The sequence below is a fragment of the Hyla sarda genome, chromosome 2 (assembly GCF_029499605.1).
Source record: "Hyla sarda isolate aHylSar1 chromosome 2, aHylSar1.hap1, whole genome shotgun sequence".
NCBI lineage: Eukaryota > Metazoa > Chordata > Amphibia > Anura > Hylidae > Hyla > Hyla sarda.
The window spans coordinates 500993527-501011035 of record NC_079190.1 but is presented as its reverse complement, the minus strand read 5'-3'; the positions used below and the strand labels follow the sequence as shown (position 1 = coordinate 501011035).

The 17509-nt window shown below is 41.9% G+C and overlaps 1 protein-coding gene across 3 annotated transcripts in view; it reads right to left on the bottom strand.

The window, feature by feature from the left end:
• The window catches only part of LOC130357220 (cilia- and flagella-associated protein 251-like), a 54601-nt gene that overhangs the window by 14548 nt on the left and 22544 nt on the right, over positions 1-17509 (bottom strand). For all 3 annotated transcript variants that reach the window (XR_008889137.1, XM_056559825.1, XM_056559826.1), the window contains exons 4-5: positions 14622-14657; positions 10788-10841 (exon numbers count right to left, since the gene is read on the bottom strand). Coding sequence is in view for 2 of the 3 variants with exons in the window: in XM_056559825.1 (XP_056415800.1) it covers positions 10788-10841; positions 14622-14657 (90 nt within the window). In the remaining variant the exon portion in view is untranslated. The remainder of the gene's footprint in view (positions 1-10787; positions 10842-14621; positions 14658-17509) is intronic.

Here is a 17509-nt window from a genome sequence, read left to right as displayed (position 1 = left end):
CCAGAAGGGAATTTCCCAAGAAACAAGCAAGGAAAAAATTGCCCTAGGCCCCAACATGTTGAAGGGGAAAAGGGCTCTAGGGAGACCAAGGCCCAGACCGGACGGTCCCTGAAAATACCTCCCCAGCCCGACAGACTAGCAGGGTGGGGCAGGAAGGAGCACAGCTGAAAGACAGGGAGGAAACTAAGCCACCATAAAAGGGACAGACAAGACTGTCGAGAGAGAACGATCTTGCGGTCGAGAGACAATGGAGACCTGTCCCACCGGAAGAAAATCACCAGTTGAAGAGTTCGGTGATGAAACTGGGCAAATGGCATGGCGACCACGGCCGCCACCAACCGACCCAGGACATCTATGCAAAAGCAAATGGAAACTGGAGCAGGGTGCCGAAGTCATTAGACTCTAGATAAGACAGTCAGCCAATTACTCGGCAGAGTCGAAAGCGGGCAGAGGCCGCGTTGAGCTGGAGCCCCAGGAGAACAGTTGGACTTGTCTCGATTGACCATCCAACCAAAGTGAGATAAGGTCTGAAGGTTGAGACTAAGACTCTCCAGGATCCGGGCCCTGGCTGGAGCTCTGATCAGGAGGTCGTCCAGTAAGGAATTACGGAAGCAACTGTTATCCGTAAAAGGGCTATCACAGGCGCCAGGACTTTGGTAAGGGTACGCGGAGAGGTGGCCAGACCAAAATGGAGAGCCACAATGAAAAATGACCGTCCGAAACTGCAAGGTGGGGGTACCGCTGAAGACCGGAAAACAATGAGCTATGGAGGCAGGCATCCTTGATGTCCACCGAGGAAAGAAAACTTCCCTAGAACCACGGACGCCAGCATCGAACGGAGAGACTCCATTCGGGATGGGAAAGCAGAAAATGCTGGCTGAGATACTCGAGAACCAAGATTGGGCAAACAGAAACGCCTTCATGGAGACCACAAAGAGGTTGGAATAAACCTCAAAAACGTTCCCCTGAAGGAACCGGGACAATTACTCCCTGGACAAAAAGGAGCTGGAGCACGCTCCGAACTGCCTTCGCTAGAGATGGGAACCGGAGGGTCCAGGAAAGAAAAAGGCAATCCCATGGAAGGGAAGCAAAGTCGATCCTGTATCCGTTGACTACTACATCCCTGACCCAGGGATCCTGAATGTGCGTGGTCCAGCATTCCTGGAAGAGTAAGAGGCGACCAACTACCCGAGAAAGGTCGGCGGGTGGGGGGCGACCCTTCAGGCCGAGGAACGCCTACGGTTGCCTGATGGGGCCGCCAAACGGCCGGAACGGATAGCCGACCTCCAGGAGGGACGGGTCCAGAAGGAGGAAGCCCCCTTCCCGTGAAGGTGTCTGGCTGCACCCTTTGTTGGTACCAAAGGTCCACAGAACCGGAAGGCGGAGGATTTCCGACGGAAAGCGGTTCTGTGAGCCTTATCCAGAGGTAAAAGAGAACTCTTTTCCGCCCGTCGCCTCACTTCCTGAAGGTGGGGTCGGTATTCCATGCTTTAAGCCACATGGTGGCTACCAGGTAGCTTGTGGCAAAGGCAGCACAGTGGCTGCGCATGGAAGCAGAACACAGAAAATCTCCAGATGAGGAGCATGGGAGAGCTAGATTAAATAAATCCTCCGGAAGGATCTTGAAGACTACCCTGGCGGAGTTAGGAGACCATACTGAAAGGGCTTTTGACACCCAGGCAGAAGCAAAAGCAGGAAGAACCTGCTATCTCAAAGACGAGCTACAAGCTGGAGCAACGGGGTGATGCCTGTGAGGGGAGCTCCCGTGCCTGCCCAAGACTCAGGGGATGAGAGAGATGAAACATCCTTATGATGCTGCGAGAGCATCAGAACAGGGGGAGAACGGGACCCTCCGTGAAGGGAGGACCTCTTCAAGGCAGTCACCCCATACCGGGAGACCTGAGCCAAGTCGGGGAATACCCAGACTGGAAGGATGGCCGAACCCACAGGGTCTGGAAGGGCATCCTAAGTATAAATAACAGGGGGTTCTGGGGGAGCAGTGGTGCAGGCAGAACAAGTGGGTTTAACAGAACCAGTAATTTCGTGTTACAACCCTTAGAGTGTAAAAGGAAACCAGGGACCTAGTCATCTGTTAGAAGGAGGAACAGGTCTGGGCTAGGACAAGTAAAAAAAACCCCGGTCTGAGCCCCCAAGGCAGCTGCTGTGAAGTTTTATTTTTTTATTGAATTTTTTTTTTTAAACTCTGGCAGGCTGAGGAGAGATGCAGAACATTGCACCAATGGCAAGAGGGGACCGTACTAAACCAAGGGCGCTGTTGAATGGCCCTGAATACTCCCCTCTGCACACGCACAGCGCCAATAGATAACTAGCCCCCGCACAGAGAAGCACCGACGGGCCGGTGGGCAGAGCTACTGCGCCCCAGTCCGCTGAAGTAAATGTAGCTGAGTAATAATGTCGCCCGCTCCCGGTCCCCAGCACATATGCACTGCATATGCGAACTAATGGGGAAAGGAGCGGGCAAAGTACCTCCGGCAGCCTCCACTGCCGAAGAAGAATGTGCGGCCGTGGGAACAAGTTCCCGCTCAGAGAAACACTGACGGGTTGGGTTGGCGGTGCTAATGCGTCCCAGCCGGCCGAAAAAATGCAGCTGAGGCGATAATGGCGCCCGCTCCCAGCCCCAATAGAGGGGAAAGGAGCTGGCGAAGTACCTCCGGCAGCCTCCGCTGTCGATAGAGAGACATAATAGAGCGCTATGTGCGGCCGGACCGAAGAAGCGCCCATAGCACAAAACTAAAGTAACCGCCGCGGCTTAGTAGCAAGCCGCTATAAATGTACAAACACCACTGCTCTGTCCCCCAGCCTTATAATAAAGAAAGGGACCCCCAAGCAGACAAAAGGAGGGAAAAAACCCTCCTCCCTGACCTAATGTAATAGTGGGCTAAATACTGGGGGTTTCCAGAGATTGAAAATCCGCCACCTGATAGAAAAAAAAGGGGGGGGGGGGAATACTCATGAAGGCTTCCCTATGAAGTGTTCAGACTGTAGTCTCCAGTCAGCATTATCACCTGCAGCAAGCCAAGCTCATAGTGAGGCGAACAGGAAGGTAGGGGTACCCGGACCCATGAGGCACAACTCCAAGCGCTGACCGTTGGCGAGAGGGGGTTAACAGACACTAAGCTGAAACTGATTACCTCAGGGCCTGGAGGCGGGTATATCCTGCTGGGAGGAGCTGACTTTTTTGGTTGCCATAGTGTCAAGCCTCCTAGAGACAGCAGCATACACCCATGGTCTGTGTCCCCCAATGGAGCCGATAGAGAAATATATATATAAGTAGATATGATATATAAGTTACAGATTTATATTTATATCACTGCCCATTATCACTATATACTATAATGTTGAGGATGTCCCTTAGTGGTGATTTACATATAAGTAGATATGATATATAAGTTACAGATTTATATCAACGCCCATTATCACTATATACTACAATAGAACATACGGCTTCTTCTATCCAGTAACAGGGCTCAGTGGCCGCCATCAGGACTTATATTACTGGGGCCCTTTGTATGTGTAGACGGCAGCTCCACGTGCTCCTCAGTTCTGGGGATGGTCCTGATAATGACCTCTGTGCCCAGTTATTAGATAGAAGAAGCCGTATATACCCGGGGGGATACATCATATATACTGGGGGAATATATCATTTATACCTGGGGATATATCATATATACCAGGGAATATATAATTTATACCGGGGGATATATCATTTATACCGGGGGATATATCATTTATACCAGGAATATATCATTTGTACTGGGGAATATGTCATTTATACCAGGAATATATCATTTATACGGGGGGATATATAATTTATACCGGGGGATATATCATTTATACTGTGGGATATATCATTTATACTGGGGGATATATAATTTATACTGGGGGGATATATAATTTATACCGGGGGATATATCATATATCATTTATACCTGGGGATATATCATATATACCGGGGAATATGTCATTTATACCGGGGGATATATAATTTAAACCGGGGAGTATATAATTTATACCGGGGGATATATAATTTATACTGGGGGATATATAATTTATACTGGGGGATATATCATTTATACCGGGGATATATCATTTCTACTGGGGGATATATCATATATACTGGGGGATATATTATTCATACCGGGGGATATATCATTTATACTGTGGGATATATCATATATACTGGGGAATATATCATTTATACCGGGGGATATATCATTTATACCGGGGATATATCATTTATACTGGGGGATATATAATTTATACTGGGGGGATATATAATTTATACCGGGGATATATAATTTATACTGTGGGATATATCATATATACTGGGGAATATATCATTTATACCGGGGGATATATCATTTATACCGGGGGGATATATCATTTATACCGGGGGATATATCATTTATACCGGGGGATATATCATTTATACCGGGGATATATCATTTATACTGGGGGATATATCATTTATACTGGGGGATATATCATTTATACTGGGGGATATATCATTTATACTGGGGGGATATATCTTTTATACTGGGGGGATATATCATTTATACCTGGGGATATATCATTCATACCGGGGGATATATCATTTATACTGGGGGATATATCATTTATACTGGGGGGATATATCATTTATACCTGGGGATATATCATTCATACCGGGGGATATATCATTTATACTGGGGGATATATCATTTATACTGGGGGGATATATCATTTATACCGGGGAATATATCATTTATACTGGGGGATATATCATTTATACTGGGGGGATATATAATTTATACCGGGGATATATCATTTATACTGGGGAATATATCATTTATACTGGGGAATATATCATTTATACTGGGGAATATATCATATATACTGGGGTTATATCATATATACTGGGGGATAGATCATATATACTGGGGGTTATATCTTATATATATACTGGGGGATATATCAGATATAATGGGGGATATATCATATATACTGGGGGATATATCATATATACTGGGGGATATATCATATATACTGGGGGATATATCATATATACTGGAGGTTATATCATATATACTGGGGGTTATATCATATATATACTGGGGGATATATCATTTATACTGGGGGATATATCATTTATACTGGGGGATATATCATTTATACTGGGGGGATATATCATTTATACTGGGGGGATATATCATTTATACCTGGGGATATATCATTTATACCGGGGATATATCATTTATACTGGGGGATATATCATTTATACTGGGGGATATATCATTTATACTGGGGGGATATATCATTTATACTGGGGGATATATAATTTATACTGGGGGATATATCATTTATACTGGGGGGATATATCATTTATACTGGGGGGATATATCATTTATACCTGGGGATATATCATTTATACTGGGGGATATATCATTTATACCGGGGGATATATAATTTATACTGGGGGGATATATAATTTATACTGGGGGATATATCATTTATACCTGGGGATATATCATTTATACCGGGGGATATATCATTTATACTGGGGGATATATAATTTATACTGGGGGATATATCATTTATACTGGGGGGATATATCATTTATACTGGGGGGATATATCATTTATACCTGGGGGATATATCATTTATACTGGGGAATATATCATTTATACCGGGGGATATATAATTTATAGCGGAGAATATATCATTTATACCGGGGGATATATAATTTATACTGGGGGATATATCATTTATACCGGGGGATATATCATTTATACCGGGGGATATATCATTTATACTGGGGGATATATAATTTATACTGGGGGATATATCATTTATACTGGGGGGATATATCATTTATACTGGGGGGATATATCATTTATACCTGGGGGATATATCATTTATACTGGGGAATATATCATTTATACCGGGGGATAGATCATATATACTGGGAAGGGGCGTAGGAACCGGGGGGGGGGGGGGGGGGAGACACATCCCCCCAGAAAATCATGCGGGGGGGGGACAGATCATCGGGGAATCCCCCCAGTTCTGCCCGCAGACTTTATTGAATTAAATGCTCCCTGGGGCCCCCCGCGATCTCCTGTACAGGCCCCAACAGCCCATGGGAAGGGGTCATGTTGACCACCTCATGAAGCGGCGGGTGACACGCCCCCTCAATGCAACTCTATGGCAGAGCTGGAGCGCCCCCTTCGGCAATCTCCGGCAATCTTAATAAACATGGTATACGTCCATGCACTCCATCCACCAATGGCTTTGGCTGCTGCAAGCGGAAATTTCACCACTGAATATCCACAGTGTGGAGGAGCCCTTAGGGATCTGCAGGGGAAAGATGGGTCTGGAGGAGGACAGTACAGGGGTGGGATTCTGCCAAACAGAAGTAACAGTGTCTGACAGGATTATTTTTAGGGGGCATTCTGTCTGGCAGTATGATTTTCAGGGGGAATGATGCTTGGCAGGGTTATAATGATTATTGTTGTCATACAGAGGATGAAGATCTGCTGATAAAGTGACCATTGATGTCCGGGCATCAGACTGCAGAGAAGATGGAAGAAGACAAGGCATCTGGACCAGATGAAGAAGAAAAGGACAGACAACAGAGAAGACGTCTCCTGTGAGTCATTATATAATTGTGTATCTGTCTGACTGTCCCATCAGATCTGGGGTCACTTGTATGTTCTGCATTGATGATGGGTAGAACTGTGCCCCAATCTGTGGCTCTGCAGCTGTTACAAAAATACAACTCTCATCATGCCTGCAGCTTTGCGACAGATGGGGAGCCATTTTACCAAGGTGATTTTAGACTATGCAACCTTTTTTTATTTTAACCCCTTAAGGATGCAACCTTTTTTTTATCTTAAAGGGGTACTCCACTAGGAAAACATTTTTTTAAATCAACTGGTGCCAGAAAGTTAAAGGGGTACTCCGGTGGAAAACTTTTTTATTTATTTTTAAATGAACTGGTGCCAGAAAGTTAAACAGATTTGTAATGACTTCTATTAAAAAATCTTTACCCTTCCTGTACTTTTTAGCAGCTGTATGCTACAAAGGAAATTCTGTTCTTTTTTAATTTCTTTTTTGTCTTGTCCACAGTGCTCTCTGCTGACAACTGCTGCCCGTAACAGGAACTGTCCAGAGCAGGAGAAAAACCCCATGGCAAACCTATGCTGCTCTGGACAGTTCATGATACAGGCATCAGGTGTCAGCAGAGAGCAGTGTGGACAAGACAAAAAGGACATTCAAAAGGAAAATAATTTCCTCTGTAGAATATAGTTGATAAAAAGTGCAGGAAGGGTAACGATTTTTTGATAGAAGTAATTACAAATCTGTTTAACTTTCTGGCACCAGTTGACTTATAAAGACCTAAAAACATTTTTTCCACCGGATTACCCCTTTAAAGTGTGTTCCTGATGATGCAGTATTATTTGGTCCTGTTATTGTTAATATTTTGGTATTATTGGTATTGTTAGTCTGTATGTTGTGGTTTTTACTCAGTATGGTGGTTTTATCCAGTCTTTGTGTGCTGGTATAATTCGCTCCATGTATACTGATATTGTTGGTAATATTGGTCTTAGTATTCAGGATTTGGTCAGTAATAGTATGGTAATATGTATGGTGATTGTGGACTTAGGAAGTTTTTTATGTTTATACCATTCACCATGTAGTTTCATTAATGTTATATTGTAATAGTTCTGTCATTTCCACATGTGGCGATACCAAATATGTTTATTTTTGTTTACACTTTTATGAAGGGAGGGAAGTGATCACTGATGTCCGGCATTAGCAATAAATGAAGAGAGCTCAGCTTGTAAGCGCACTTCATACACCCAGACTGCTACCACGGCATACATGTACACCCTGTTTCATCAAGGTGTCAATGGTGCCTACACTAACCCCTCGTCCTGACCTCACACACACAGCCTACCTCCCACAGTCCTGACGGAGCCCTATCTCATGAATTCACTGCTCCCTGAAGGTACCTGTGATGAGGAGCCTGTATTGTCATGCAAAATTGAGTGGTCCCGCCCCTTTTAGACCCTCCCCTTTTATGGCTCTGCCTTTTTTTAAAGCCACACCAAGTTACAATGCTATCCCCCCCAGATTTGTGGGGTTTCCTACGCCCCTGATACTGGGGGATATATCATATATATTGGGGGGGATATACCATATATACCGGGGGATATATCATATATATACTGGGGGATGTATCATATATATTGGGGGGATATATCATATATACCGGAGGATATTTCAAATATACTGGGGGATATATCATATATACTGGGGGATATATTATATATACTGGCGGTTATATCATATATACTGGGGGTTATATCATATATATATACTGGGGGATATATCAGATATAATGGTGGATATATCATATATACTGGGGGTTATATCATATATACTGGGGGATATATCATATATACTGGGGGTTATATCTTATATATACTGGGGGATATATCAGATATAATGGGGGATATATCATATATACTGGGGGATATATCATATATACTGGGGGATACATCATATATACTGGAGGTTATATCATATATACTGGGGGTTATATCATATATATATACTGGGGGATATATCAGATATAATGGGGGATATATCATATATACTGGGGGTTATATCATATATACTGGAGGAGATATCAAATATACTGGGGGATATATCATATATACTGGGGGATGTATCATATATACTGGAGGTTATATCATATATACTGGGGGTTATATCATATATATACTGGGGGATATATTACATATACTGGGGGATAAATAATATATACTGGGGGATATATCATATATATATTGGGGGATATATCATATATATTGGGGGGGATATACCATATACACCGGAGGATATTTCAAATATACTGGGGGATATATGATATATACTGGGGGTTATATAATATATACTGGGGGATATATCATTTATACTGGGGAATATATCATTTATACTGGGGGATATATCATTTATACCTGGGGATATATCATTTATACTGGGGGATATATCATTTATACTGGGGGATATATCATATATACTGGGGGATATATCATATATATACCGGGGCATATATCATATATATACTGGGGGATATATCATATATATTGGGGGGATATATCATATATACCGGAGGATATATCAAATATACTGGGGGATATATCATATATACTGGGGGATATATCATATATACTGGGGGATATATTCTATATACTGGGGGATAAATAATATATGCTCGGGATATATCATATATACTGGGGGTTATATCATGTTTTTCTACCCGAATTCACACTGTTATATCATATATACTGGGGTATATATCCTGGGGAATATATTATATATAATGGGGGATATATCATATATACTGGGGGATATATCATATATAATGGAGGATGCATCATTTATACTGGGGGATATATCATTTATACTGGGGGTTATATCATATATACTGGGGGATATATCATATATACTGGAGGATATATTCTATATACTGGGGGATATATCATATATACTGGGGGATATATCACATATACTGGGGGATATATCATATATACTGGGGGTTATATCATATATACTGGGGGATATATCATATATACTGGGGGTTATATCATATATACTGGGGGATATATTATATATACTGGGGGACATATCACATATACTGGGGGATATATCATATATACTGGGGGATCTATCATATATACTGGGGGATATATCATATATACTGGGGGTTATATCATATATACTGGGGTATATATCATATATCCTGGGGGATATATTATATATACTGGGGGATATATCATATATAATTGGGGATATATCATATATACTGGGGGATATATCATATATACTGGGGGTTATATCATATATACTGGGGTATATATCATATATACCGGGGGATATATTATATATACTGGGGGATATATCATATATAATTTGGGATATATAGATATAGGGAGATATATATCACATATACTGGAGGGATATTGGGGGGACTCAGTATTGCTATTTCTGTGGATGTCCAATGTGACAGAATAAATTCTTAAATGGGTACTCTCATAAAAAAAATATTAAATAGATTATGTAAATAAAAATATTTTATTTAAAAAAAAAAATGTCTAATATATTTAATTTAAAAAAAAATCCTGTTTTATGTTTTTTTTTGTAAACCTGGCCACTAGGTGTCACCCTATATGGCTCAGGATTACTTTTCCCCCCTGACGTTCATCACGTTCGGACTAACGCTGGCCGGGGAGAGTGGCCCAGCGTGGTCCGAAAAGCGCGTTCACATGAATGAGGAGAGGGAGATGCAAGGTGGGCGGGGACATTTAAATTTCGCACGCCACGCGCGCACGAGCATTGTGCTCGCTCTCTGCCTGTTTCCTACACAGGCAGAGAGCGAGTACAGCACTCATGCGCGCGGCGTACAACATTTAAACATCCCCGCTCCCCTGCATCTCCCTCTCCTCATTCATTGCAGCGTGCGAGCTGCAGGAAAGAGAGAGGAGATGGGCGGAAGCGAGCCCCGGCCAGGCTTCAGATGACGTCGCGCCTGCCGGGGCCACACACTTCCTGCCCTCACCAGAGACCTCAACTCTGAGCTCCTGCAGCCGTTCTTCTAAAGGTATTTTTATGGGGATTTGGGCAGAAATACAGACAGGGATAGATGTAGTTGGTGTCAGGGACAGATGGGGAGGGGGAATAGGGAAATGTAATTTAGTGATAGCTACTCTTTAAATACTTACGTTACTTCGCTTATGTACGGCATTTTAGAAACCTTTTTTGGGAATCTTCCGGGTCTAAAATATAGAAGAATACAGATCTGGTGAGAATCATAGATACAACAGAGAAGATCAAACCCTGAGAGAATCTCCTGTGTAATCCCGGGATCAGTCAGGACCAGGGACACACATAGGAGTGAAAGGGGGCTGGAGCCCCTGCCCTTTTCCTCACCTGCCCCTCTAGTGCCCTCACAAAAGGAGGTGTAGACTCAGGGTGACAGGTGCAGTAAAAAGGATCCGTTGCTGGGGAGTTGTAAGTGGTTTAATGGAGGGTGCTGTGCCCTCCCTGCAGCAAGGGGGCGCCACTCACCCTGTCATTATCTGCCATTTCTCTGCTTCTCTCCACACGGAGGAGACAGGAACAGGGGAGGCAGAGAGGAGCCCCGCCCACAGCATGTCCGCCCACACACTTCAGTCTATGCAGCCATTACTGTAAGTAACTGTAAATATATGTGAGTGATTGTATGTCAGTGTGTGTATATATATATATATGTGTGTGTGTATACATGTGTGTGTGTATATGTGTGTGTGTGTGTCTATCTCTATGTATATGCCTATATATGTGAGCAAGTGAATGTATGTATGTATGTATGTATGTGTGTATGTATATGTGTATGTATGTATGTATGTATGTGTGTATGTATGTGTATGTATGTGTGTATGTATGTATATGTGTATGTATGTGTATGTATGTGTGTATGTATGTATATGTGTGTGTATGTGTATGTATGTATGTATGCATGTGTGTATGTATATGTGTATGGATGTGTGTGTATGTGTATGTATGCATGTGTGTGTATGTATGTATATGTGTATGTATGTATGTGTATATGTATGTATATGTGTGTGTATGTGTATGTATGTATGTATGCATGTGTGTGTATGTATGTATGTATGTATATGTGTATGTATGTGTGCATGTATGCATATATGTGTATGTATGGGCGTATGTGTATGTATGTGTATGTATGTGTGTATGTATGTATATGTGTGTGTATGTATGTATGTATGTATATGTGTGTGTATGTATGTATGTATATGTGTATGTATGTGTGTGTATGTATGTGTGCATGTATGCATATATGTGTATGTATGTGCGTATGTGTATGTATGTGTGTGTATGTATGTGTGTGTGTCTATCTCTATGTATATGCCTATATATATGAGAAAGTGAATCTTTGTATGTGTGTATATATCTGTTAGTGATTGTATGTGTGTACCTGTATGTATGATGTGCTTATTGGCTATATCTTTTAGTATATATTCCATGTTATATGTGTGTCTGTGTATTTATGTTTCTTAATGTATATTTGTACCTGTATGTATGTGTCACTGTCTCTATGTATGTGTGTATATTACCTATGTACTGTATGTGCCTTTATGTTATGTGCTTGTATGTATTGTATGAAGCACATTATTAGAGAATTATTGGAGGAATGTAAGCACAGTATATATGGGAATTTATGGAAGCACAGTATATATTTCATTATATTGGAACATTATATTTTTATGTATGCTGGCACTGTGTATAGATCCTTAGGGTGCGTTCACACGTGCCTATTTTTACTGCAGATTTTGCTTCCCATTGACAATGGGAAGAGAAATCTGTTAAAGCAAATCTGCAGCAGAAAATATGCACAGTATAGTTAAATAATAGTGGCACAGTATATAGTTCATTAATGGTGGCACAGTATATAGGGAATTAATAGATGAATGGTGGCACAGTATATAGTTCATTAATGGTGGCACAGTATATAGGTAATTAATAAATGAATTGTGGCACAGTATATAGTTCATTAATGGTGGCACAGTATATAGGGAATTAATAGATGAATGTTGGCACAGTATATAGGTAATTGATAGATGAATGGTGGCACAGTATATAGGGAATTAATAGATGAATGGTGGCACAGTATATAGTTCATTAATGGTGGCACAGTATATAGGTAATTAATAGATGAATGGTGGCACAGTTTATAGTTCATTAATGGTGGCACAGTATATAGGTAATTAATAAATGAATTGTGGCACAGTATATAGTTCATTAATGGTGGCACAGTATATAGGGAATTAATAGATGAATGTTGGCACAGTATATAGGTAATTGATAGATGAATGGTGGCACAGTATATAGGGAATTAATAGATGAATGGTGGCACAGTATATAGTTCATTAATGGTGGCACAGTATATAGGTAATTAATAGATGAATGGTGGCACAGTTTATAGTTCATTAATGGTGGCACAGTATATAGGGAATTAATAGATGAATGTTGGCACAGTATATAGGGAATTAATAGATGTATGGTGGCACAGTATATGGGGAATTAATAGATGAATGGTGGCACAGTATATAGGGAATTAATAGATGTATGGTGGCACAGTATATAGGGAATTAATAGATGAATGTTGGCACAGTATATAGGGAATTAATAGATGTATGGTGGCACAGTATATGGGGAATTAATAGATGAATGGTGGCACAGTATATAGTTCATTAATGGTGGCACAGTATATAGGTAATTAATAGATGAATGGTGGCACAGTATATAGGGAATTAATAGATGAATGTTGGCACAGTATATAGGGAATTAATAGATGTATGGTGGCACAGTATATGGGGAATTAATAGATGAATGGTGGCACAGTATATAGTTCATTAATGGTGGCACAGTATATAGGGAATTAATAGATGAATGTTGGCACAGTATATAGGGAATTAATAGATGAATGGTGGCACAGTATAAAGGGAATTAATAGATGAATGTTGGCACAGTATATAGGGAATTAATAGATGAATGGTGGCACAGTATATAGTTCATTAATGGTGGCACAGTATATAGGGAATTAATAGATGAATGGTGGCACAGTATATAGGGAATTAATAGATGAATGGTGGCATAGTATATTGGTAATTAATAGATGAATGCTGGCACAGTATATGGGGAACTAATAGATGAATGGTGGCACAGTATATAGGGAATTAATAGATGAATGGTGGTACAGTATATACGGAATTAATAGATGAATGGTGGCACAGTATATAGGGAATTAAGGGGGGGGTACGGTATATAATTAAAGAGAAACTGACAGGCTGTTTACTCGCACTAAGCCCAATAAACTAGGTTACAGTGCATGTATACAAAAATTGGTCTTTCCATTTTCTAGGTATTGCCCCACATTGCTAGTATGCGAAGTCAGTCTTGTGCGCAATGGAGGCGGAGCTTCCCTGCCTCCATCCTGTATGCTGTGCTATGCCTGGACGTCTTTGTATATTTATAATTCTTTTTTTTGCCAACTCTTGTATATTGTAGAATGTAAGTATATATTACTGTGGTGTCCATCTCTTCAGTGTAAGAACCAGAGCACATCTGCCCATTAAGTCTGGAAGACGTTTTTTAAATTATGAAAAGTGCCCTCTTTTTTTACTTGAGCCCCTGTCCTTCAAAATGTCTGTGCACGTCCCTGGTCAGGACCATACATAGACCTCAGCAGGGACACCTCTCGTATGTATGTCCCTGACATGAGGACCATTCCTGATCTCATCTTCACATGGCAGAATGTCCTTCCCAATTCCACAGGAATATTCCGCACAGATATTCGGCAGCAGTCGACTCCTATTGTTTCCAATGGTTTTCTCCTTCATCGTTCACATGGCAAAATTTCCCGCCAGAGACGCCACATTTCCGAGGGGTCCTAGTGCCGGCAAGTTCTGCTGGTGCTTCACTGTCTGTGGATCACCATGAAAACATAGCCGAATAGTGTAAGACTGGGGGAGGAGGAAGAGGAGGAAGTATACCTGAACGCCGGGGCACTGTTCTTTATCTGCATCAATCTGTGGTAGAAATAAAAGAAGAAAGACCATTAGAGATCAGCGATCACATCCCAGAATCCAGGACGACTGATCCCTACATTGTGTTACATGGTGACTATGTGACGCTGATCTACATGGTGACTATGTGACGCTGATCTACATGGTGACTATGTGACACTGATCTACATGGTGACTATGTGACGCTGATCTACATGGTGACTATGTGACACTGATCTACATGGTGACTATGTGACACTGATCTACATGGTGACTATGTGACACTGATCTACATGGTGACTATGTGACACTGATCTACATGGTGACTATGTGACACTGATCTACATGGTGACTATGTGACGCTGATCTACATGGTGACTATGTGACACTGATCTACATGGTGACCATGTGACACTGATCTACATGGTGACTATGTGACACTGATCTACATGGTGACTATGTGACACTGATCTACATGGTGACTATGTGACGCTGATCTACATGGTGACTATGTGACACTGATCTACATGGTGACTATGTGACACTGATCTACATGGTGACTATGTGACACTGATCTACATGGTGACTATGTGACACTGATCTACATGGTGACTATGTGACACTGATCTACATGGTGACTATGTGACGCTGATCTACATGGTGACTATGTGACACTGATCTACATGGTGACTATGTGACACTGATCTACATGGTGACTATGTGACGCTGATCTACATGGTGACTATGTGACACTGATCTACATGGTGACTATGTGACGCTGATCTACATGGTGACTATGTGACACTGATCTACATGGTGACTATGTGACGCTGATCTACATGGTGACTATGTGACACTGATCTACATGGTGACTATGTGACACTGATCTACATGGTGACTATGTGACGCTGATCTACATGGTGACTATGTGACACTGATCTACATGGTGACAATGTGACACTGATCTACATGGTGACTATGTGACTCTGATCTACATGGTGACTATGTGACACTGATCTACATGGTGACTATGTGACACTGATCTACATGGTGACTATGTGACGCTGATCTACATGGTGACTATGTGACGCTGATCTACATGGTGACTATGTGACGCTGATCTACATGGTGACTATGTGACACTGATCTACATGGTGACTATGTGACACTGATCTACATGGTGACTATGTGACGCTGATCTACATGGTGACTATGTGACACTGATCTACATGGTGACTATGTGACACTGATCTACATGGTGACTATGTGACACTGATCTACATGGTGTCTATGTGACACTGATCTACATGGTGACTATGTGACACTGATCTACATGGTGACTATGTGACGCTGATCTACATGGTGACTATGTGACACTGATCTACATGGTGACTATGTGACGCTGATCTACATGGTGACTATGTGACGCTGATCTACATGGTGACTATGTGACACTGATCTACATGGTGACTATGTGACGCTGATCTACATGGTGACTATGTGACACTGATCTACATGGTGACTATGTGACACTGATCTACATGGTGACTATGTGACGCTGATCTACATGGTGACTATGTGACACTGATCTACATGGTGACTATGTGACACTGATCTACATGGTGACTATGTGACGCTGATCTACATGGTGACTATGTGACGCTGATCTACATGGTGACTATGTGACACTGATCTACATGGTGACTATGTGACACTGATCTACATGGTGACTATGTGACGCTGATCTACATGGTGACTATGTGACGCTGATCTACATGGTGACTATGTGACGCTGATCTACATGGTGACTATGTGACGCTGATCTACATGGTGACTATGTGACGCTGATCTACATGGTGACTATGTGACGCTGATCTACATGGTGACTATGTGACACTGATCTACATGGTGACTATGTGACACTGATCTACATGGTGACTATGTGACACTGATCTACATGGTGACTATGTGACGCTGATCTACATGGTGACTATGTGACACTGATCTACATGGTGACTATGTGACACTGATCTACATGGTGACTATGTGACGCTGATCTACATGGTGACTATGTGACGCTGATCTACATGGTGACTATGTGACACTGATCTACATGGTGACTATGTGACACTGATCTACATGGTGACTATGTGACACTGATCTACATGGTGACTATGTGACGCTGATCTACATGGTGACTATGTGACGCTGATCTACATGGTGACTATGTGACACTGATCTACATGGTGACTATGTGACGCTGATCTACATGGTGACTATGTGACACTGATCTACATGGTGACTATGTGACGCTGATCTACATGGTGACTATGTGACACTGATCTACATGGTGACTATGTGACGCTGATCTACATGGTGACTATGTGACGCTGATCTACATGGTGACCATGTGACACTGATCTACATGGTGACTGTGTGACGCTGATCTACATGGTGACTATGTGACACTGATCTACATGGTGACTATGTGACGCTGATCTACATGGTGACTATGTGACACTGATCTACATGGTGACTATGTGACACTGATCTACATGGTGACTATGTGACACTGATCTACATGGTGACTATGTGACGCTGATCTACATGGTGACTATGTGACGCTGATCTACATGGTGACTATGTGACGCTGATCTACATGGTGACTATGTGACACTGATCTACATGGTGACTATGTGACACTGATCTACATGGTGACTATGTGACGCTGATCTACATGGTGACTATGTGACACTGATCTACATGGTGACTATGTGACACTGATCTACATGGTGACTATGTGACACTGATCTACATGGTGACTATGTGACGCTGATCTACATGGTGACTATGTGACGCTGATCTACATGGTGACT